Source organism: Plectrocnemia conspersa, unplaced genomic scaffold (genome assembly GCF_051122295.1).
Source record: "Plectrocnemia conspersa isolate PC_06_02 unplaced genomic scaffold, ASM5112229v1 ptg000014l, whole genome shotgun sequence".
NCBI lineage: Eukaryota > Metazoa > Arthropoda > Insecta > Trichoptera > Polycentropodidae > Plectrocnemia > Plectrocnemia conspersa.
The window spans coordinates 25,468,203-25,491,708 of record NW_028277178.1 but is presented as its reverse complement, the minus strand read 5'-3'; the positions used below and the strand labels follow the sequence as shown (position 1 = coordinate 25,491,708).

The following is a 23,506-nucleotide window of genomic DNA, read 5'->3' as shown; positions in this document are numbered from 1 at the left end:
CAGAGACTACTGAAATGCGACATAATTGTTTTTGTTCATTACGTTTTTTATTTATATAATATAATTATCATACATGCCAGATAAATTATATTTTAGCTGGTAAAAATATATATCTAACAGGGAAAATGTCTTCCAATATAATTTCACATTTTATGTAGGTTGGGTAAACCCAAACTTGTCATCTCTTTCTCAATTATGAATAGTGATGAAATGGATAACTCTCGAACTGACTGTGTTAACGCAAATATGGTATAGTGAAGAATTAAAATACTATTTATTTAGATTGCATAAGGCCTTGATTAAAACTATATTGTAATTAATCCTAATAAAATTTATAATCCACTTCATTTTGTAGCCCGTTACAAACATATTTGTACAAATATTGATTAAAAAAAAATTAAAAAAATATTTTCGCATATTTTATAGTAATACTCGTTACTCTCCTTCTATATATTTTAACTTATCACCGTAACGCGTAATCAAATGATAATATTCTGATAACAATAGTTAACAACAGATATTCTTTACCGTTGATATTGATCAATACTTATCTCTGGACGTTCATCGAAAATTATCAGAATTTACTGATAGTTTCATATAAAATGTACATAAGAGAGTTGCCTCCATTGTTAGCTAAAGTAGCTAAAGATGAATTAAATGAAGACCCTGATCGAATACAACATGATCTTACAGCGATCAAAGAATGGTTGAAAAAACAACCGCATCTGATCGTCAGAACTGGTTAGTTTTATTTATAGATCTATATATAATATTATAATTAAAATATGGCTTAATTTAGATGATCAATGGTTAGTCGGTTTTCTGCGAGGATGCAAATATAGTTTGGAACGCACTAAAGAAAAAATAGACATGTTTTATACTATGAAAAGTGCAGTACCGGAACTTACAATGTGCATAGATCCAAGGGAAGCAATAGTACAAGATATTTTAAATGCAGGGTATTTATTTATTTTGTATTTCAGTCTGAATTTATATATATAATAAATAAAAATATTCCAGAGCTATATTGCCATTGAAAAAATCAGTCAATCCCGATGATCCCAGAGTGATCATTATAAGACCTGGTGCTATCGACCCAAGCAAAATACCGATTATTAACTGCATGCGTTTGAACTTTATGTTTATAAACATGCAAATATTGACTGATGATCAAACTGTGGTCTCCGGTCAAATTTACATAATAGATTTGAATAACGTGGGGATGAACCATTTCACTCAAATGACACCGTCTCTTATAAGAAAAGTGGTCATGTCTAGACAAGTAAGTTGTAATATTAGCACTATAACGATTAAGTTTTTTATATTTTAAATTATATTTAATAATTCTAGAGTGCTATGCCTATTAGAGAGAAAGGAACACATCATATAAACATTCCACTGGGAGCCGAAACGATAATGAACCTCAGCAGAATGATGATGACAGAAAAAAATAAGAGAAGAGTATGAAATTTATTTAATGCTATTAAAATTATATTTAAATATATTCTTATTCAGTATATTATAGTTTCATGTGCACGGTGAAAATTTAGATTCATTATATAAATTTGTACCAAAATCAATTTTACCAGATGAATATGGTGGTGAAGGTGGTTCAATAAAGAGTATTACAGGTGAATTATATAAGCCATTTCTTATTTATTATAGAAATAAACGTGTTAATTTGTATTTTTTTGTAGATTATTGGAAGGTTAAATTTGAAGAGCACCGAGATTGGTTCTTGGAAGATAAAATGTACAAATCAGATGAAAGCAAAAGACCTGGTGTTCCTAAAACGGTCGAGACTCTATTTGGAATTGAAGGTTCTTTTAGGCAGTTAACTGTCGATTAAAATGATACTAATAAAAATCAAGTACGATAATAAATATATAGCATTTGTGCTAATAAACCATTTTAATAAAAATAAACTAGTAAAGACACTTATAAATACTGCAAAATTTAATACAAAAATATTTATTATTAATTTTGGTTCCAGTACAAAAATATTTTTAATAAGAATGTTTTTTATTTTCATCCTATTTTCAACGATATACAAAATTGCCATTGAGATTTAAAAATAAGTAGCGAAGTAATACAGTTGTTCTAAACTAATAATTTTATTTTTCATTAATATAAATATTTAATATTCCTTACCACACTGTCCGTTATTATCAAGTAGGTTGCTAGAATATTTTTTTGCGTTATTTTATTGTTATAAAATATTTTATTTTGTCTATAATATGGACATCATCAGGTATTGATCACATAAGATATAATGATGATTAAATTAAAACCGAGAGAATAAAGAGTAGCAAACGTTAAAAGTAATGGTTTTAACGTATGTGAACACTCCGTTCCAACCCATAGGCTAGTATACCACATAAAAATAATACTAAAATTAATTATAACTATTTAATTAGATGTATATATATTATCAATATATGAGAATTATTTTAGTATTATAATATCACATACGAGAAAATCTCTCAGTAACTTATATATTGTATATACATATATACTATATGTAATATTATCCTTATCTTTTGTAAATATCAATATTAATTTTTGATATGATATCAATATAAATACTGCTATGCTATATATAAGTATAATGAATTAAATTATCAAACATTTTTTGTATAATGAATGTTTCTTTATATAATAATAAAAACATTTTTAATTTAAAATAAAAATTTCATTTAGAGGAAAAATATTTTTAACAAGCTTTTAATTTTATACATTCATACAGTATGTACTTATTAAACTATAAGTGAAATTAAGAATTCTTTTTAGTTTATTACATAATAATTAAAAAATGTCTATATTTTCCTCTATATAGGTAGATAAGCTTTTTTTTTATCAATTCTGATATGAGTTTATATTTATCAGCATTTAATCGATGATCTATTCAGACAAAGGTTTTTTTAACAGTGCTTTTATATTTGTGCTACACATAAGACAGATTGTCTATCGTTTAGAATAAAAATGCAAATAAGAGAACTGAGTCCAGAATTGGCTAAAAAGGCCAAAGAAGAACTTAATGAAGTTCCACAAAGGATAGAGAGTGACGTTAAAGCCATTAAGGAATGGATTGGTAAAGAACCGCATCTTCGCGCTAGAACAGGTAATTTTAAAATATCTTATATTATTTATATGATTTTAAATATTATATATAAATAGATGATCAATGGATCGTTGGATTTCTGCGTGGTTGCAAGTATAGTTTGGAGAGAACGAAGGAGAAAATCGATATGTTTTATACCTTGCGTTCAGTAATCCCTGAAATGACTCTTCCGGTAGATCCGATGGAGCCGTGGGTTCAAGAATTATTGAGTTTAGGGTTTGGTTTATTATTTAAATTTAATACATGATTAAAGTCATTGAGTTAACAATTTAATATATTTATTTTTAGTTCTTGTGTGCCATTACAAACTATGTCAGAATCGGATGAACCTAGAGTGATTATCATAAGACCTGGTGTTTGCGATCCGAATAAGATGTCAATAATGGACTCAATGAGAGTGAATAATATGTATTCACTGATTCAAATGGTTGAAGACGATACTTCTGTAATATCGGGACAGAGATACTTAGTCGACATGGACAAATTTACATTTGCTCACTTCACGCAAATGACTCCGTCTATTGCTAAGAAGATGGTTACGTTCGGAGAGGTAAATACATTTTCAGTTTAATAAAACTATAGTTTATGTATGTTGTTATTAAAAATATATACATATAGAAAGCGTTGCCATTGAGACAAAAAGGAGCTCATCATATAAACGCTCCGTCAGGGTCGGAAGCGCTTTTAAACTTCTTCAAGGGTTTTATGAACGAAAAGAACAGGAGTCGTGTATGTATCAATTTATATAATATTTACAATATATCTATATGTCTTCATTGGATTTTTTATACTATTAGATATTTATTCATAATGGAGATATGGAAGGTCTTTATAAATTTGTTCCTAAAGCCATATTACCGACTGAATATGGCGGCGAAGCAGGTCCAATACAAAATATAATTGGTAATTATTCAATATAATGACTATCCAATGTTATGTAAGTCATTATATATTATTTTATTTATGTAATAGATGATTGGAAAAAGAAAATTGAAAGCTATAGAGATTGGCTGCTGGATGATATGCTGTACAAATCTGAAGAGAGCAAACGGAAAGGAATGCCGAAGAATACGGAGACACTTTTTGGAATTGAAGGATCATTCAGACAGTTAAATGTAGATTAATAAAATATTGACTACGTTTTAAGTATCAATAAATTATTTTTTAGTTAATTTAAATTCATTGTACAATTGCACATTAAACTTGGCTTAGAAATTCTGGTGTAATAACATTATATGTTTTAACTTTGAAAATTGATTTTAGAATAATAAAGTTTTTTAATAAAATTAAACGAAATAGTTATTATTAAATTTATATTAAAACTTTGAGCCTAAATAATGTTTTTTTTTATATTCAGTATTTTAAAGTTAAATATTATGCATTTTAGAGAATGGTTTAGATGCAATTAATATGTAGTTTAAAACCGCGTAAATTGAGATTATTAATTCTAAGCTAAGTGGGCCAGTTAAATAAAAATACGCTTATTAAGTATTAAAATTCTATTCGTTGTAACTCAAATTAATTTTCTTATGACGTCTCTTAGCATATCTTAATAAAATTTGATTTAATGGAATGTTTTTTATTTTTCTTTAATCCTCAAACATTATAAAAAAATGTTATGAGACATTTTTTATATGTCTGTTTAAATAAAGTTTTAAAAAAATATAATAAATCAAAACTATTTTAAAGTAACGACTTCATTATTAAAGCGAAATTAATATAAGTAAATTATATCGTTACTCTAAATATATTTTATAAATTTTCTAAAATTTTATATTTAGTAAGCTATTAGTGAAATAATGATTTTTGCATAGTTTTTTCATGTGACACGTGATCATTTAAAAGGCTTAGTCATTTATTATATAACAATTAAAAAATGTCTGTATTAACCTCTACTTAGAAAGATAAGCTTAATTTTTATCAGTTCTGATATGACTAGTTAACATTTATCAGCAATAATCGATGATCAATTCAGACAAAGGGTATTCACAGTGCTTTTTTAATTGTGCTACACATAAGACAGATTATTTATCGTTAAGAATAAAAATGCATATAAGAGAACTGAGTCCAGAATTGGCTAAAAAAGCCAAAGAAGAGCTCAATGAAGTCCCTGAAAGGATAGAGAGTGATGTTAAAGCCATTAAAGAGTGGATCGCTAAAGAACCGCATCTTCACGCTAGAATAGGTAATTTAAAATTATATATTATATTATTTATGTGATTTTCAATATTATATATAAATAGATGATCAATGGATCGTTGGATTTTTGCGTGGTTGCAAGTACAGTTTAGAAAGAACGAAAGAGAAAATCGATATGTTCTATACTTTGCGTTCAGCAATCCCTGAAATGACTCTTCCAATAGATCCAATGGAGCCGTGGGTTCAAGAATTATTGACTTTAGGGTATATTTTAATATTTAAATTGGATATATGATTGAAATGATTGTGTTGACAATGTAATATATATTTTAGTTCTTGTGTGCCATTACCAAATATATTAAAATCTGATGATCTAAGAGTTGTTATCATAAGACCAGGCGCTTGTGATCCAAATAAAGTTTCAATAATGGACTCAATGAAAGTGAGTAATTTATATTCACTGATCAACTTGGTTGAAGACGATACTTCCGTAATATCAGGACAGAGGTACATAATCGACTTGAGCAAAACTACATTTGCTCATTTCACGCAAATGACACCGTCAGTCATTAAAAAGATGGTTATGATGGGAGAGGTATTTTTTTATTTAATCATACATGGAATTTATACTATATGTTGATATTAAATAAAATATATTTTTTAGAAAGCCATGCCATTGAGACAGAAAGGAACTCATCACATAAATACTCCGTCAGGATCAGAAACGATTTTCAACTTCTTCAAAGGTTTTATGAACGAAAAGAATAAGAGTCGTGTATGTATAATATTATTTAAAGTAAAATTAGCATTAAATTCGTTTTTAAATTGTTTTTTTTTTGTATTATTAGATACACATTCATAATGAAGATATGGAAGGGCTTTATAAGTTTGTTCCTAAAGCGATATTACCGTCTGAATACGGTGGTGAAGCTGGACCGATCCAAAATATAATTGGTAATTATTTTTATAGATAACAATACAATGTTATGTAAGTTATTATATAATATTTTATTAATGTAATAGATGATTGGAAAAAGAAAATCGAAAGCTATAGAGATTGGTTGCTGGATGATATGCAGTACAAATCTGATGAGAGCAAACGGAAAGGAACGCCGAAGAACACAGAGACACTTTTTGGAATTGAAGGATCGTTCAGACAGTTAAATGTGGATTAATATAATCTTGACTATATTCAAAGTATAATTAAATATTTTTAGTGTACAAAGTGCAGCTTAAAAAAATGGTTAGAAACCCTAATACAAAAAATACGTTGCCGGATTTAATTAAAAATTTAAACATGATAAAGTTATTCGTATAATTAAAAGCAGTGAGTGTCAATATTTTTAATTAAAATTATTGAACTTATACATATTCAGTACATTTAAACATTTTTTTAATAAAATGATTATATTTTTATATACTAAGAAATAGGGTAGAATTTAACATTAATTAGCTTTTAAATAATTTGGTTGTAAATACCAACGTAAAATACATTTCTGTAGCAAATATTTAATAATTCAATAAATATTTTTTTATAGTTATAATTGTTATAGATATCGATTGCGTTTTTGTTAAATTAACCGTTTTACTACACTTTTACTTTTGAAAAATACTAAATACAATATCATTATTTTCAATTATATTTTTATGTATGTACGTGTCAAACTGATTTAAAGATGAGTCAGATTTTAATTATGTATTTTTAAAGAAAAACATAATATTTTCCTTATAAAAATCACAACAAAAAATGTTAGTGTTGTAAAAAGCCCATTGCTGTCATTATTTTTGCTAGCATGTATAGTTTGTATGTTGCATTAAATTTTGGTATTTTTATATTGTCTAGATTACACTCAATGACAACGAAGAAATACTTTTTATAATTATGTGATATATATTGATTTAAACTATTCATCTGTTTTTAAATTTCTTCTAAGTTGAATCGATTGTATCTTTCGAAAACTAACATTAATTATATTATTATCTAAATAACGTCGTAATTATACATAAATGATTTTTAGCTTTAAACTTATAAGAATACGGATAATAATAATATATTTAGGGTAGGTACATACATAACCATAACCAGTACATACAAATATACAATTAATTAATTTAGTTTGTTATAATTTTCTTTAAAAATATCAAAAATATTGTGTCCCCGATAAGTATGTGGTATTATAACTTGACCACGTGACTACGATGCAGCGCTTGACATGCGTGTTAACCATAGGACGCCTACGCGCATACTGATATTGAACCGAGTTACTCGTTGTATCTCAGTTTGCGAAAAACCATGTCATTATCTCTCTCACTGTCGTCACTTAACACGCGAGAGAGCGAAAGAGGAAGTATCTCACCGTTCGTGCTCGAAAGAGCAGCTCTGACTTCGGTCCGTTTGCCGACAATGCTCGGAAGCGCTCGAAGCTGGCCAAGTCGACTGAATTACCCCCACTTTACCTCCCGTTCTCGGTAACTTCGGACAACTTCCGAGAGATTTTAGAGCGGACAGAACCGAACTCGACTTGGCCAACCTTGGCCAACTTCTAGAGAGTGTAGTGCAGGCATTAAACTTGCGTTAGTTACTGTGACCATAAACGATAATTTATTAACAATGGAGTAAAATAACAGTATGGCGTAAAATGATTTGAGGACCGCACAACACGAATTCACAGTAACTATTCTCCGTCGTTAAGAGAATCCCTTTGAGGCGAAACAGTCACGGATAACATAAATCACCACATTTGTGATTGTTTCAGAAAAATTTAATACGACCTTGAACGAGCGAACGTCGCATTCTAAAGACGTAGACCGTATAGATGCTCCTTAGTAATTTTAAAAAGTATTTCATTGAGTAGACACTAAGCTGAGAATGCAATGAACTGTATCCTAAAGCAAAAAGGCACTGTAGCGAAATCTAATATTTTTTCTTTGAATCCTCTCTAACCACTAGGATTATTTTGCTGCGATTCCAGACGCTATGAACTAGCGTATCGTACGTAATGCGAACCGCCAATAAATTATTGAAGTGACACGGGTTTTACGTAACGAAGCCGAGGATCATCAAAAAAAGTATTTCTGCTTAAAATGCATTTACCTAATCTGTAAAAGAATTCCGAATCTGGAAAATGTGACAACGTGACACCTGACGATGCTGAAAGGAAATTGATTGTCAATCGACCACTTCTACAGTGACTCCAGAAATTTTGCTATTAATCGTTTCTCAGATATTTAATGATAACAAAATTAACTGGTAGATGTATTCATATCTATCAAAAATATTTCTCGCACATATGCGTTCTTGAACCTTGATAAATAATCTACATGCTGCATACGTACCGCTCGTCGTCGTCGTCAGACAACATATATCGAGCTATCTTATCTTTTTAGTTGCAAAATTGCTGCATAGTGTAATTAAGTTTAGCACACATACGTAGCAAATAATCTGATTATATTATAACTAATTACAATGTCAACAAGTTTAAACTTCATATCTAAGATTAAAAATATATTAAATTGGATATTATAGATCTTATCGTTATTCTGTTTTTTTATTATCTAAATATAAAGTACACGATAGTGACAATTTTACTCTTTACGGACTTATCTTAATCTAAGCTACATATTTAAAAATATTATTAAGTTGTAAACCGCTGAAAAATTTAAATAAAACATGAAAAAAAACTTTCAATCATTCAAATAACTGGTAATTTATTTAATCTTTGTTCATTATGTAAAAAAAATATACCTCACTCAAAACTTGCACTTCGAACGCTACACGTTTAGTTTCATACATGTGGGCTCAGCCTCCACAACAGGTTAGTAAGCCACAACAGGTTAGTAAATTATTACGTAAAATTCATGTTATTTGAGAACGCTTAATAATTAATAACATGATAACACGATATCTAATGTAAGTTTTAGGAACGTCAGCGCAATGGCAATTCGAGAACTTTCAAAGGAATTGGCTTTAAAAGCATTTCAAGAACTAAACGAAGATCCTAAAAGAATTCCTTCGGATATAGAAACCGTTAGAGCATGGATGAAAATGCAACCTCATTTGGCTCATATTAAAATACGTAAATACAACATTTAATTTATATTAATTATATATTGTTAATATTATATTTTTATGTATGTACAGTTGATCAAACAATATTAGCACACTTGAGAGGAACTAAATTCAGTGTAGAAAGATGCAAAGAAAAGTTGGACATGTTTTATACGATGAAAAACTTAGCACCAGAGATATTATTAAATAAAGATCCGAGCGATAAAGTAACACAAGATATTTTAAAATTGGGGTAAAAATTTATGATTTTTATTTTTTATTTATAATTATTTTTTCATTGTTGTTCTTTTTTTTAGTGTAACCCTTCCGTTTTTGGATGTTCAAAACGCAACCGATACAAGAGTTTTTATGGTCCGTTTGGGAGCGTTCAATCCTTCTAAATATTCTTTGATCGATGTTTTTAAAGTGTCCTCAATGATTTCTGATATAATGTTACAAGAAGATGATCATTATGGTGTCAGTGGTCAGGTAAATAATTACAAAATTAATAATAAATCACATATTGACGACCAATAAAATATTTCAGCTATTACTTTTGGATTTGAAAGGTGTAACAATGGAATTACTACCACAAGCAACTACAAGTTTGGCTAAAAAGATTTCTACTATTGGACAAAAAATACATCCCACCAGACAGAAGGGATTTCATTTAATAAACCCACCTATTGGTTTTGAAGCTGCATTCACATTATTCAGAGGTTTTTTTAGTGATAAATTAAAAAAACGGGTGAGTGCATAATAATATGGATATTAAGGCAGTTGAGTAATCTTTACTGTTGAAGTGATTTATCAATGTTAATAATTCACTAGAAAAAAATATAATTGTATTACATTATAGGCAATGGCAGGGCTAGAACAAGGCCTTATATTACGTAAACATATTACAGAGCGAATGCTATATTTTTTTTATATATTTATTTTGATTTCTGCTAAATGTGATAGATGTCGTTTTTAATAAATCGATAATATTTTTCAGATTCACGTTCATAATGTAGATATGAAATCTTTGCAAGAACATATTCCAAATAAATTATTACCAAAAGAGTATGGTGGAGATGGCAATACTATTCAGGAGTTAATAGGTATGTATTAAAATATTTGTGGTCGCGTAAAAAATATTAGAAAGCGAATTAATTTTTTTGCTCTTGAAATCAAGACCACTGGAAGAGAAAAGTCGAAAGTTACCAAGACTGGTATATTGAAGAGGGCAATTATAAATCAAATGAAAAGTTACGACCAGGAAAACCAAACACTGCTGAAGAGATGTTTGGCATTGCAGGCTCTTTTAGAAAATTAGATTTAGATTAATGTATAATATTATTGTAACAAGCATTAGGTAAATGTAGTTGAATAAAACTATTTATGTTGGGGACGAAGTATTTTTTTTTAATTCCAATTCCATTAAAAAAATCTATTAATATATTTTATAGCACTTTTATTTTTAACTTGTCCTTAAAAATAAACACGGCTTATGAATAACGGAAATTAAATATGTGGAAAATTAGTTCAACTACTATTTTATCGTGAATGCGTCAATGAAATGTAATCAAAATTTAATATGATTAATTCATGGTCATGAAGAATTTGATTTGGTTTATTAAATAAAGAAATCTAAATATAATATGTTTATTTAAACTAATAAAAAACGAGTTTCACTTTGTTTGCTACATATGTTATCTAAACTAATCTATCAATAATGATTACATAGATTTTTGATACGATGCATAGTTACATAAAACCATTACTAAAAATATATTTGCAGTATTAAATTAAATATTATAGTTGTATTATTTGCTTTGTTAAAGTTTATTTCCACAAACTGTTAATCAGCACGAATATGAGTCATGAATAGTAATTTACGTACGTATATACTGTTTTTAAATTACTATACCATTTTCCTTTTATTTAAATAGAACGTAAATAAGTAATATTTACATGTCGATACTTATTTGAATGATTTCGTATTGTATTTTAAACGTATTGCGTTTTGTTGAATTCATTACAGAGCGTTTTTTTTCATCGAAATTCGTTCTGGCGTCTCTCATGGTTATTCTGTACGAGAAGACTGTCAGGGTTGAACACTTAAAATAAGCAAATAATAAAATATACACATTATAAACATTTATTATATTAGTATTTTTTCATTTATATTTAATAAATTTAACAGCTGTGAATTTGCAGATAAATAGTTATTCAAAAATAAATATTTTAATACTGTTAATGTGGTGTGCAGTGTATAGTTTTCGATATGACATACAGCTGTATAAACATTGATAGGGTTGAGCGAATAAATTAAGAATTTTAATTTATATTTTAGTATAACAACACATTGATAATAAAATTATGCACAAAAAAAACATTTTTGTAAATAAATCTAATGCGATATTTTTACGCAAATAAATAAGAATAATTATATGTTGAATGAAATAATGTTGATGTTCCAACTCGCATTTCGATTGGTACAATACATTTTTGTTGGTGACAAGTGGTTATAGTGAATAGTGTTTATAGTTTTTTAAAGTCTAGTAATACTCATTAGAAATGTTTATAGCATAACAATTAAACGCCAGATATTGTAAGATATAACTAAGGTGACGTTTATGTGAGATTATAATTTCAGTTCAACAGATCACGCATAAGGAATGCCTGATCTGTTGTACATATGTATCTGATACGCCATAATCAAAGATAAATATGATAAAATAACCAATTGATACGATTTTACGCATGCGTCATTATAATCTAAAGCCATGGTTATGTAAAAAGTGCATAGATTCATGTAATATCGCAAGTTAAAATTAAAAATATTTTATAAATGTTAAAATTATAAATCATAAATTAAAAAAAAGCAACTAGCTTTTGTTAGAAATGGATATTCAAACAAAAAAATCGAATTTATAAAAAGGAAATAGCAAAGCGTTTTGACAAAAGGTCTAATAAGAGAATACTCAATACCACAATTGCGTAACTGAACAGACACATTGGTAACACGCCTGTTAACAGCTAGTAATGACCATAAAAATAACCATTTTGTGCATAAGCAATGCAATAAACAATGCATATTTCCAGCGTAAAAACCGCAATTGTTATCTACTCCTTCCTTTAACGACCTCAAAATGTGTATGCAAGCGATGCAAATGGCTAAGCCAGGAGTCTGGAATCAAAAGTATAAATGATCTGACATCAGCAGTATATATTAAATATTAAAAATTATAGTGAAAACGTTTATCTTGTCATGGTAATGGGTTATCTTTTTCAAAGTGTTCTCCAAATCTGACTCAAATGATAAAGGCTACACGCCTAGCAATAGTTTGACGAGATTTTTTAAAAATCCTTTTTTCAACTACGCTTTCCTGGCATTCTTTAATCATTTCACTATCTGAATATGGTATCAATTTTTTGGTAATATCGTGGCTACTGCATAATTAGCATATTTTTGCCACGTTTGCCTTAGCTTCTTCGGTTGTAGGTAATGCTATACACATCTCTAGAAGTTCACATATCATATTAACTACACTAATACTACCATTACCATTCAATATCGCTAAGTGTCATGTTGTTGTATTTTCCATATCCCCTTGCACAGTGAAATTCTTCTATTGTTTAGGTGGAGCTGTTTTAGATAGAAATACTTCTGATGACTTTGAGTGGCGTTCGTGCGGAGATGGGGGTTTTGTATATGCATTGCCATAATTTGCGATAAAGCGTCGAAGATGCTGGATTTTATTATGCGGAGCGCGTGTACTTTTATCAATTTATTGCGGATTTTCATTCTGTATGATACGCAAGTTCGTAGCGTCCTCAGATATGGCTCCATTGTCCGGAATCCCAGCAAAGTACTCTTTGTGGTAAAAAAGAATTCAAAAAGAAAATATAAGTACGTGTCGTATCCGTATTTGTATTTTAGCGCGTGTTTGCTACAAGCGTTGAAATATATTGCATTGGATTCTCAGCGAAGCGTGAAGCACTTAGGGTGGTGTCGACAATCCGTCAATGCTCAGCGAGTGTCCTAAAGAGTCCCATATTTATATTTTTTAATATTTAATGGGATATTTATTGTTTGTATAATGGCTATTTAAAGTTTTAGAACCCTAGGGGTGTGATTTCGTAGCCAGTAAGATGCTTGGTACAATCTAGTTAGAGTTTGATTACATTATTTACATTGACAGACGATAAATGGCGGGAGGTTTTCTTCGAGCGGTGGTGGAGAAGCTGGCAGAGGGATGATGTGAGTGGACGATTCTCAGAGTTCTGATTGGTGTGGCAGCGACAGTATATTCTCCGAGCGGTGATGGAGAAGCTGGCGGTGGGATGTGTGTCAGAGGGCGGCGGGCGTATGCTCAAGTCTTTAGGTGGTTGCTTGTGACTGACTTTTACTCATCGGAGTCCAAGCTTAAGTATCCAGGGCTGCAAAGCTCGCTGATCACTTACAATTATGCAGTTATAATCCATCCAATTGCTGCAGTTGCTTCTTAGAACGGCGAAATATGAAAACGTCTTTAAAAAGCGACATTCGCTTGATGGGCATTGAACAAGGTTGCATTGCAACGAGGATTTTGTGGATCCAGTGATTTGTTATATCCGTGACCGTTTCGCAGCAAAGAAATATTCTCTCAATGACGTAGAATATTACACAGTAAAAATTCCCCATTTTATACGAATCTTAAAAAGTTACATAAAAAATATAGAATTCCAACAATAAAAGAACATTGCTATTATCACACGGATAAATATTATAAAAACATTTCGCGAGAACATACTAACCCACTAATATCCAGTATCGGTAACTACGACAAAAAAGGACTTAAATTTAAATATGTACACAAAATGCCAAAGCACATCTTGATCTAGGACATTCAAATGCAAACAATAACAGCTTTAGTTCACTGATTTATTGTATTTTTAATTATGTATGTGTTATATTTTATAAATGTATGTATATTTTAAAATTTTTTTTTTTTTTTTTGTAAAAGGTTTTATGTGTTTTTCCTTAAATCTTTACTTTATTACACTTAGGGATAACTTATTATTATTATTTTTTAATTTTTTAATTGTAAACAATGGAAATGGTTATAAACCAGTATTGTGTATTTAACATGTCTGTATACTATTGTACCCATGAATATTTCTGAAATAAACGCGTTAAAAAAAAAACACAGTAAGAACAAAACTCATGTTATTTATGGGATTTATTCTGGTCGTGACGAGGGATTTTGTGTGTAGTCCATCCTTTACGCTACTGTCTTGTTTCCTTGTTGATGGATGATCATTTTGGTTATAGTGAATTAACGCAAGTTTTGAGGATAAGATCCTTACGAACGTTGGCATCTGTGCGTGGTCGCCACAGATATCATGACACATTTGGGAAACCTGTCAAGTCATGATGATCAGATTTGAAATAAAAAAATTGTCAATAATGTGGCTTTCGAAGGTTTAGTAATGCTCATTATTTACTTCCTCAAACTCTTTCCAAAACGCGATTTCTCTGGAGGGCTTATTTATAAAGCACTTTTGTTTAATGTAGGTTTCCCTACAGGAAAAATATATGTTTAGTGAAAGTAAAAAATAAACACTAGTCCTAATGTTTTTAGGATTAAATAACAGTTATAACGTAAAAATATCTTTGCTTCAAAATAGTATATATATATTTGAATATCAATATGACTGTTATTTATTATATTATTACCATATTGTATTTGAAATGTACTCAAAATATATTTGGTTATGGTTTTTGAAAGAAACTGAGAAAGGTAATTACAGTCTGTCTGAAATACAACAATATTATTTTCAAAGAAAATTTTCAGTTAAAATAGGATTAGATGAATACTTTTTAAACCGAATTACACATCTGTCTATCATTTACTTAGCACTGTTAATTTTATTTACATTATAGTAAAAACGAAGACCCTGCTCGTACATAAAAATAAATGCGCAAATATAATTTCTGATCACGTGAAAGTCGTTTCGTACCATTCCGTGTCTAAGTTTCGTCATTGCATAACACGTTGACGTATTTGGCACAGTTTCATTCCATTCAATAAAAACACAATACAATTAATTCGCTTTGGCAGCCCTGTTTGCCGCTCGCGTCATAGCAAGTGTACGTATAATTTATTCTCTCACTGTTACAACAGCCTCAGCGAGGTTATGTTTGCGCAGTCAGTTCGCGATAAGATATCGTATCGTCAACGTCGTTCGTCAGTTTTGTGCGGTATTTAAATGTGCGACTATGTGTTTAGAACTCTGTGCTAAAGTGACTCTTTGGTTATAGTCCCGGTTGTTTGGATAAATAACCTCGAATGACCTGGTGATGATGATGACTAAACCGGCAGTTATGCGCGAAGGAGACGGAGAGCTAACGCTCATAGTCCAGAAGCGAACAATAATACAAAACGATCACAATCCGAAGAAAACTGAGGAACCGTCTAAAGGCGGACAACTCTATAAGATATTCCAAAGGCTTGAGAACAATTCCAACTATGAAAAATGCTCTGGTGATTCAACAGTTACACTACCGCACAACAGAAATAAAGTAAAGCAACTCAAAGAAAAACTATCGCCAAAATTATACAGATCTCTACGCCTGCATTCATCTAATAGTTCGATAAGCTCAGTCTTGTCTAAATCGTCTGTGGGTCAATCGTCGAATTTTGAAACGCCTACTGAAGAAAAACCTAATTTTTGCTATCCTAGCAAGCCTCCGCTCAAGAAGAAGCCAGTGATCGATCCATCCAAATTAGAGGAACACAGGAAAAGGTTCAGCAAAGCCAGTAAAAAATCATCTGCTGGATACCATTCGGATTCGAATGATTCTGGTAGTTTCGAAATCATATGCGAATCATTAAAAGACGTCAGTTTAAGTAGTGAACGCACAAATGGAATAACCGATTCCGAATTGGGTTATGAAGGTGAAAACAAAGTGGACTGTCCCAGTGCGGTCAACAAAGTCATACAGGATGTCGAGGAATCCGATAAGAAGAAGTATGGGAGGTAAGTGCAAAGGAAGTAGTGGCTTGGTTGGTGAAACGCAAATTATTTGTGTAAGCTATGTAGTAAAAAGCGGGGTAAATGGTTGCAATACACATAAGACGACATTTAAAAACAGGTTATGGATGCTAGCTTGCATTTTTTTAACATGCATTCTACCAGTTTAATTAGATATGGCATATATTATTATTAGCATCGATTTTATTTAGCGGTATTTTTTTTATTATATAGATTTCCGTTACAATTTATTTATGCAAATTTGGATGGTCAAATTAAAGTTAATCTACCGGAAATATTGTAGGTAACATTATAATACTTCTTTAAAAAAATATATGTAATTATCTATTTCGCTTCGAATAAAAATATGCAATTTATAAATACTATAAATATATTTTTAAAGTTAAAATTGATTGACGATCTCTCACTCGAGCTTATTAAATAGCTATTTGTATTTCGCGTGAAATTTTCCCATGGGAAATTGTTGAGAAGACAAAGAATTCATTATTTTTACAGCAAATTGCTGTGGACAATTTATTTTTTATGTAGTATAAAAACGTTAGGCTGTTACACTTGAGTTATCAAAAAGTCGAGCAAGTGCTTTAGATATGGAAATATTTGTTGCGTATTTTTATTTATATATGAGATAAAGCACATGTTGAACAACTTTTTTACTATTTATTTTAAACACATGTATCCATCGGTGTAGGGTAAAATAAAAATGTTAAAAGCGATATATAATTGTAGTACTTTTTCTATAGACTTTCTGTAGCTATAAATTATTAATGTTCAATTTTAACACTGTGGCACGAAAGTAAATTAAACTTTAGATATATTATTTATTTAAATTAAATTAGGACCATAGTCCCCTAACAGGGTACTCCAATGCGTCATAATGAGTAAAAAACAATAGATAGTATACTTATAATAAATAAAAAATATATAATACAAGTAAGAAAGTAAATAAAAAATCATGAAGAATTAAAATTAAATGATACGAACTGGATCAGTGCCTCGTTGCTGGCATATATTGATGTGTAATGCCAGCGTATTAAGGAGCCGGATGGTGACAGTCATAAGTCGGCTAGTGCGGACGTCCTGGCTCTAGCGCATATCAAAAGAGGACGCGATCATGATTCTCAAAAACGTTCCAGAGTCCAAAATGCTTCGAAATTAGTCCACAGCGTCCTTCAGTACTTTGATTAAATACTAAGCGACATACAACTTTCTTCGAGAGCTCGTACCCCAACGCTCTTAAAATAAAGGCAAACGAATTTTTTGAATCGTAGACAGTTTGATATTTATTGCAGTCGATTTTTGAAAAAAGATTTCATCCCTCCAATGGGTCCAACTTGCGCCCTCTGTTCTTCGTGCTATTAACTAATGACATAAATACGGCACTTCAAGTTCACTTCTGTATTCGGATGATTTAAAATTGTTTAAATGCATTCGATCTGTTGTGGACTCCTTTCTTCAGAGTAATTTTGATTCTCTGTGGTGATAGACTTCCATCCGTCTGCCTTTTTGTGTCGGAAAGTGCAATATTGTGGCATTTTCTCGATCTTATTCGCCATCAGTTTATTTTAACCACCTCAGTGAAAATATTTTGACTAGAGAAAGATCTCAGAATAACTTTCAAGAACAAGTGGAGGTTCCCTCTATACGTAAATGACCTCTGCAATATATTTTTCACGATGTTCAATTTTGAAATAAGGTACATTTTACATTTTGACGATATGACACTTTGGCTTGCAGCATAAATCATGTTCCATAATTTGGAATTCCCGAATAATTCCCGGATTTATCCCATGCTCAATTAAAAATGGATTTACCCATGACTAAATGAATTTTTAAATATAATTCCATAAAAAGTCACGTAATTAGTCAATTATACAGTAAATAATAAAATTGAAGATTGAATTCTGAAGGTGAGTATATGTAGATCAGGCGCGTACGGTGAGCTACATTCCCTTTTGCTCGCTCGCGTGATGAGTGAGAGATAAGGGCGTGCGTTACATGCGTTCCGCACGCCCACTTCTTCTCACTCACTCTCGCCACTTAACACACGAGCGAGCGAAAGAGAATGCATCTCACCGTATGCGCCTGAATTGTAGATGCAGCATAGAATGAATATAAATATATAAAAAAAATCGTAATTAAATCTTTAATTTTTTTTTACTGTATAATTTACTAATTACGTGATTTTTTGTAAAAAATATTTAAGCACTTAAAGGATTAAGAGATGAGCTTCTGCCAACTGTCTGCCTTTAAGTGTCTGTAAATGACATATAATGCAATATTGCAGATCTACCTAATAATAAAAATATTCTTATGATCTCGTTCTGTCTAAAAAACTTTTACATAAGACTTAGACATCAGTTTTAAAAGCAAGTGAGGGTTCTATATACGTAAAACATGTCTTTAAATGAGAAACCCATTTCATTTTGTCAATCCGTCAGTTATTTGTGTCATATATTAAACTTTAGTTTGCAACATTCTTGAATATGGATCTATAATTTGGAACCTCCGAGTAATCAAATACTCCCTCTTAATCGAAAAAGTTCTTCAGATACGTTTATATGTATCAGTTATTATTATATTCAGGTATTATTTGTTTTTGTATCGCATCGCGCACTAGCCAACTCGCTTATAGCTGTCACCATTCAGCTCCTTAATATGCTGGTATTGTACATTGAAATATTTAATATAAGTTACGAGGAGCTGGTATTGTTCGTATCATTTAATTTGAATATGTCATGCTTTTTTCTAATATACTATATAATAATATGTATAGTTTTTTTGACTACCATGATGCATTTGGTTTTAATTAAAATAAATAAATATGAATAAAATAAGACGTATTACAAGACTTTATTTATTATATTATATCATTATTTTCATATCAGATTGATAATATGGTACTTAAATTAATTAGTGCCCCTTTATAACATATCAATACAATTATATATGTTTGCTAAACCTATCATGTCAATATATCTAGCAATTTGTGCTTAGTGTATTATTAAAATGATATTATTTCAGCGGTTAATGAATGTGTACATTCTTGGTATTAGTGTTATTTTGGAACATCTAATAACCGATTCTTAGTCACAAATTTCATGATCGGAAGAATGACAATATGCGTTGAAGTCGCTTTTATACTATTTTATCCGTGAGATTCGAATACCTCTGTACGTGTATTGCAACCATGATCAATTCACATATTCAAATTTGACCTGTGAAGGTTAATCATTGTTCGTATATAGCCCGTTGCTAAAATAACGTCCAGTTTGATGCTCATTGAACGTGATTCGATTCTTAATATCTTAAACGCCTCAATTAAAAAGCGATACAGTTCGTTAATCTAATCTATTGAATATGATTATCGCGCAGAAAACTGAAAAACTCAATCGAAGAATTGATACAATCTGAGGAGAGGTACGTGGATAGTATGAAGCATATTGTAGACAATTATATTGGACCAGTAGAAAACTACAGAGGAAAATTCGGCTCTAAACTTCTCAAAGGTGATATATTTTCAAATATAGAAGATATTTACTACTTGCATTCGACGAAAATACTACCCGAGTTCAGAAAGCATAGCAAGAATCTGAGAAAGCTGGCGAGAATTTTTATCGATTCGGTAAGTTGATACATGATGACAAACGACTAACCAATGCTATTGTTTTATACGTTATAAATGATATCATTGAAGTGATAAGTATATAATGTATAATATTTCATTAAGATTGTGTATTTATTGTTATTAGGAAATATTATTCGAGGCGTACATTACATATTTATGCAACAAAAATAATTCCAACAAGATTATCCATGACAATTTGATATTTTTTGAGGTGAGTACTACATTTATAAGTATAAGTAATATCATATAGTAAGGAGAACAGTAAAACTCCAATTAAAGCACATTATAACTGTAACTAACATTAAGTGGCGACAGTTAAGTGAATGCAACGTTGCGTTTATATGATATTTTTCGACAAATTGTTGAACGTAAATATCAGTACTATCATAGTATTTATAAATCAATTTAAAAGAAAAATCATAGAACACTGAATTTATTTATATAATTGATATATTATTAAAAACTATTTTTTCGAAAATAAAAAAAATAATATGGCCTTAAATATGATCCAGATAATATTAAAATATTTATGATAATGTGAGTAGGAAAACAAGTTAAACAACTTATAAAAAAAACTATTTAGGGTCAAAAAAGTATGCAATGATTAAGTAATGTAATTAAGTGAAAATTAGCACAAAATATTTGCAAATATTATAGTAGATAATATAATTAGCAATATTTTCAATAAGTGTCTATTAAAAAAATGTTTGGCCTAACCTATGTTTTTTTTTCTATAAAGTTATTCTTTAAATTATATAGAGATTTAACATATTTAATAGTACTAAAATCAAATTTAATAATATACTAATATATTATAAAACCATTATTTAGATGTTTTGAAAATAATCTTCATTTCATATTTGTGAACACATTAAGGACATTATCACTAGTATTAAAGACTTACAAGGAAAATATACCATAAACCACAATTGATATGATTAAATTTAGCCTTATTAGAAAATAGTATTTACATTATTACAGTTTAAACTGGAAAATTGATAAAATTATAATTATTCCTTTACCATTTGCGCAAGATTAATATTAAGGATTGTTTTAATTTATTTTACATTGGAGTTTTACATATACAATTATATTTTATATGTGCATAATTGATCTATCTAAAACGTATTTTTTATATAGGATATTCGGAAAAGACTGGGGAGTTGCTTAAACTTATCAAGTTTTATGTTAACTCCTGTACAAAGACTGCCAAGGTATATTTTGTTCCTAGAAGAATTTTTAAAATGCTACAAAACGATTGTATCAGACTTAGAAGAAGTCTCTTCTATTAATAGTAAAAATAGTAGTATCTATTGGGACAGCGACGACTCAGAAAATGAACCTAAAGAATCCATCGTAGCAAATCTTGAAACAGCAATTATTTCTGTACAGAATATTTTAAAAATGTCAGACACTTGTATGATCTTGAAGAGCGTCTATGATATTCCAGTAATATTTCATATATCAATTTATTTTATCTATCTTTTTATGTATATATATATTATATGTAATTATTTTCAGGCATTCCTTTATACTGGCAATTTATCACACCATGACGAATTTACAGTAACTGATTCACAGTCGAAAAAGACTTGGCTTATGCGGTGCTTCTTATTTGAACAGCTTCTGCTACTAACCAAAGTAGAAATAAAAGTAAGCCAAACATATTTTAAAATTATCTTAATTTATTCATGTCAGTAAAATTTTCCTTTATATTGTTATTACAGTCTGGGTTTGGAGAGATTTATCATTACCATGACTTCATAGAAACATCAAAGCTCGGTATAACTCCACCGGAAAACGAGCATGCTGAAAAATTTTGCGTTTGGTCAGAGAAGATGATGAACAAGAATTATGCTTTGCATGCTTCTTCAGGAATTGTATACAAATGGGTCGAGTATATAAGATCACTCTTGTTAAAGGAAGCTATGAGTATTAGACGTACGTCTTTTACATGTTATTTATCATTAAACTCAGATTAATCTTTGATTTTGTGTTTTTAGAAAACAGTCGTCCTTTGAAAATTATCCACCAGTTGCCCAAAACAATCAATCCAGTTGATCAATGCTTGAGGGCGAGTCAAAAAAGTACGTTGAGTAGAAAAAGTCAACGCAAAAAGAAGGTTAATAAAACTACTAACGATGTGGTTAGGTTTGTCGGTCAAAATTGCAATGTGTTATGGACACCACCACAAATTTATACAAATCAAACTCATCTATAACAAAAAAATAATCATCAAATACATTCCAAATCTCATTTTCGCTTCGGTATCTGTGATATATTAAATAATATTCATGTTGTATTTTTATTAAATATGTGGTATTAAAAAGTATTTTGGGTTGTTAAAAAAATATACATAATAATATTTCTGTGCTTACTGTGATTGTATAATGGTATTATAAATGTGACATGCAATATTTTTTACCAAAGATGGTTATTGATTTTATAAGTTCATTGTTTTTAGCTGACGTTTTCGCAAGAATGTTTACCATTTGGAATTTGATATTAAGAATGTTAATATTATGATACATTTGTACGTTTAAATGATGTCATCATATACATTAGTATAGAAGACCATATATAATGTGCCATATTATCTTTCATAAGGAGTCATAACTAATAGTATACATTTCAAACTAACAACAAACATGTACTGTATTTAAACTATGTATTATTTTAATTAAAATATTTTAAAATACATATAGTTTTATTTCTATATGCATGCCACTAAATGCTTAACAAACTTGCTTAAACGTCAGTTGAATATATTCGTTATTTAGTAAGTATGATAAGATGATATTTATGAATGTTGATCATTTTCAGGTATTGGATACTTTGGACATGTTCCTCCGGTAAAGAAAAAAGAAAAAACTCGTTCCACGTGGTATATATAAAAATGCTAAGATTTTTGTGTAACGTTTTGTGATGATTACGGCAGTCATTTGAGTACAATTAATGCAGTTGATTTCAATGTGATACAAAAATGATCTCGATTACATATCATTAGTTAGTCATTAAATATATTTATTTATTTTTGTGGTTGTGTAAATAAAACGTAATAAAAATACGTGACTAATTATTTCAATGTTGTTATCAATATCTTATTCATATTATTAAATTTAATCAATATTTAAAGATTACCTATAAAGTTTATAAGGATTCTAAAATAAACTATAAGTAGTGACATCTAAATATTTTTAATAATATATTGCGATTATCTAAGTTCAGAACCAATATGGGTTTTGAACTTGGGTTCTAAATTTAATATTAAATATAAATAAATATTTAATAATAACGGTTCGCATAATTAATTTACTTATTAAAATAAAAACATAATAAGAAATATTATGTCTAATAATATGAAATTAAAAAATGGAAAATTAATATAATGACAAAATAGTACACAGATATTTAAGTAATATTACAAACTTTATAAAAAAATAATAAGTAACTAAACCGTTTTTTATTTTGAAAAAGTATGTTTTTATCTCTAAAGAAATTAATTTAATTAAATTAGTATTAAATAAATTTACCTGGTATATTAATT

The 23,506-nt window shown here is 29.5% G+C and overlaps 5 protein-coding genes across 9 annotated transcripts; all 5 read left to right on the top strand.

The window, feature by feature from the left end:
- The first annotated feature begins 528 nt into the window (after positions 1-528).
- Positions 529-3,066, top strand: LOC148226606 (retinol-binding protein pinta-like). 2 transcript variants are annotated; one of them, XM_088204240.1, is made up of 7 exons: positions 529-741; positions 800-959; positions 1,021-1,282; positions 1,351-1,461; positions 1,526-1,631; positions 1,698-1,820; positions 2,929-3,066. In XM_088204240.1, exons 1-7 carry the CDS (start codon positions 603-605, stop codon positions 2,952-2,954), a joined length of 927 nt encoding a protein of 308 aa, XP_088060366.1. In that variant the 5' UTR covers positions 529-602; the 3' UTR covers positions 2,955-3,066. The 2 variants fall into 2 exon arrangements, with proteins under 2 accessions (XP_088060366.1, XP_088060365.1); XM_088204239.1 differs by lacking the exon at positions 2,929-3,066 and having other exon boundaries at positions 532-741; positions 1,698-2,468.
- On the top strand, positions 2,983-4,694 carry LOC148226605 (retinol-binding protein pinta-like). Its single transcript, XM_088204238.1, has 6 exons — positions 2,983-3,121; positions 3,178-3,337; positions 3,410-3,671; positions 3,740-3,850; positions 3,919-4,024; positions 4,094-4,694. The coding sequence occupies exons 1-6, from the start codon at positions 2,983-2,985 to the stop codon at positions 4,243-4,245; spliced, it is 930 nt and encodes a 309-aa protein (XP_088060364.1). The 3' UTR covers positions 4,246-4,694.
- A 388-nt stretch (positions 4,695-5,082) lies between these two features.
- On the top strand, positions 5,083-7,169 carry LOC148226604 (retinol-binding protein pinta-like). The gene is made up of 6 exons (XM_088204234.1): positions 5,083-5,306; positions 5,365-5,524; positions 5,594-5,855; positions 5,925-6,035; positions 6,109-6,214; positions 6,284-7,169. The coding sequence occupies exons 1-6, from the start codon at positions 5,084-5,086 to the stop codon at positions 6,433-6,435; spliced, it is 1,014 nt and encodes a 337-aa protein (XP_088060360.1). The 5' UTR covers position 5,083; the 3' UTR covers positions 6,436-7,169.
- A 1,817-nt stretch (positions 7,170-8,986) lies between these two features.
- LOC148226603 (retinol-binding protein pinta-like) lies at positions 8,987-10,701 on the top strand. Of its 2 annotated transcripts, none has more exons than XM_088204235.1 (7): positions 8,987-9,093; positions 9,176-9,336; positions 9,402-9,561; positions 9,626-9,797; positions 9,856-10,056; positions 10,306-10,411; positions 10,486-10,701. In XM_088204235.1, exons 2-7 carry the CDS (start codon positions 9,195-9,197, stop codon positions 10,635-10,637), a joined length of 933 nt encoding a protein of 310 aa, XP_088060361.1. In that variant the 5' UTR covers positions 8,987-9,093; positions 9,176-9,194; the 3' UTR covers positions 10,638-10,701. The 2 variants fall into 2 exon arrangements, with proteins under 2 accessions (XP_088060361.1, XP_088060362.1); XM_088204236.1 differs by having other exon boundaries at positions 9,014-9,093; positions 9,182-9,336.
- A 4,789-nt stretch (positions 10,702-15,490) lies between these two features.
- Positions 15,491-23,024, top strand: LOC148226602 (kalirin-like). 3 transcript variants are annotated; one of them, XM_088203574.1, is made up of 8 exons: positions 15,491-16,319; positions 19,707-19,956; positions 20,084-20,170; positions 21,100-21,408; positions 21,481-21,612; positions 21,687-21,900; positions 21,963-22,046; positions 22,783-23,024. In XM_088203574.1, the coding sequence occupies exons 1-8, from the start codon at positions 15,640-15,642 to the stop codon at positions 22,851-22,853; spliced, it is 1,827 nt and encodes a 608-aa protein (XP_088059700.1). In that variant the 5' UTR covers positions 15,491-15,639; the 3' UTR covers positions 22,854-23,024. The 3 variants fall into 3 exon arrangements, with proteins under 3 accessions (XP_088059700.1, XP_088059701.1, XP_088059699.1); XM_088203575.1 differs by having other exon boundaries at positions 21,963-22,081; XM_088203573.1 differs by lacking the exon at positions 22,783-23,024 and having other exon boundaries at positions 21,963-22,655.
- Positions 23,025-23,506: the final 482 nt, after the last annotated feature.

Bases quoted from the DNA above. Each gene is read 5' to 3' on its own strand.
- LOC148226605 (XM_088204238.1), top strand. From the start codon at position 2,983: ATGCAAATAAGAGAACTGAGTCCAGAATTGGCTAAAAAGGCCAAAGAA. The intron at 3,851-3,918 runs GTATGTATCAAT...TTATACTATTAG, and splicing joins ACGAAAAGAACAGGAGTCGT to ATATTTATTCATAATGGAGA. The intron at 4,025-4,093 runs GTAATTATTCAA...TTTATGTAATAG, and splicing joins TCCAATACAAAATATAATTG to ATGATTGGAAAAAGAAAATT.
- LOC148226604 (XM_088204234.1), top strand. From the start codon at position 5,084: ATGATCAATTCAGACAAAGGGTATTCACAGTGCTTTTTTAATTGTGCT. The intron at 5,525-5,593 runs GTATATTTTAAT...TATATATTTTAG, and splicing joins CAAGAATTATTGACTTTAGG to TTCTTGTGTGCCATTACCAA. The intron at 5,856-5,924 runs GTATTTTTTTAT...TATATTTTTTAG, and splicing joins AGATGGTTATGATGGGAGAG to AAAGCCATGCCATTGAGACA.
- LOC148226606 (XM_088204239.1), top strand. From the start codon at position 603: ATGTACATAAGAGAGTTGCCTCCATTGTTAGCTAAAGTAGCTAAAGAT. The intron at 1,462-1,525 runs GTATGAAATTTA...AGTATATTATAG, and splicing joins CAGAAAAAAATAAGAGAAGA to TTTCATGTGCACGGTGAAAA. The intron at 1,632-1,697 runs GTGAATTATATA...ATTTTTTTGTAG, and splicing joins TTCAATAAAGAGTATTACAG to ATTATTGGAAGGTTAAATTT.
- LOC148226602 (XM_088203573.1), top strand. From the start codon at position 15,640: ATGATGATGACTAAACCGGCAGTTATGCGCGAAGGAGACGGAGAGCTA. The intron at 20,171-21,099 runs GTGAGTACTACA...TTTTTTATATAG, and splicing joins ACAATTTGATATTTTTTGAG to GATATTCGGAAAAGACTGGG. The intron at 21,613-21,686 runs GTAAGCCAAACA...TTGTTATTACAG, and splicing joins TAACCAAAGTAGAAATAAAA to TCTGGGTTTGGAGAGATTTA.
- LOC148226603 (XM_088204235.1), top strand. From the start codon at position 9,195: ATGGCAATTCGAGAACTTTCAAAGGAATTGGCTTTAAAAGCATTTCAA. The intron at 9,798-9,855 runs GTAAATAATTAC...AAAATATTTCAG, and splicing joins ATTATGGTGTCAGTGGTCAG to CTATTACTTTTGGATTTGAA. The intron at 10,412-10,485 runs GTATGTATTAAA...CTTGAAATCAAG, and splicing joins TACTATTCAGGAGTTAATAG to ACCACTGGAAGAGAAAAGTC.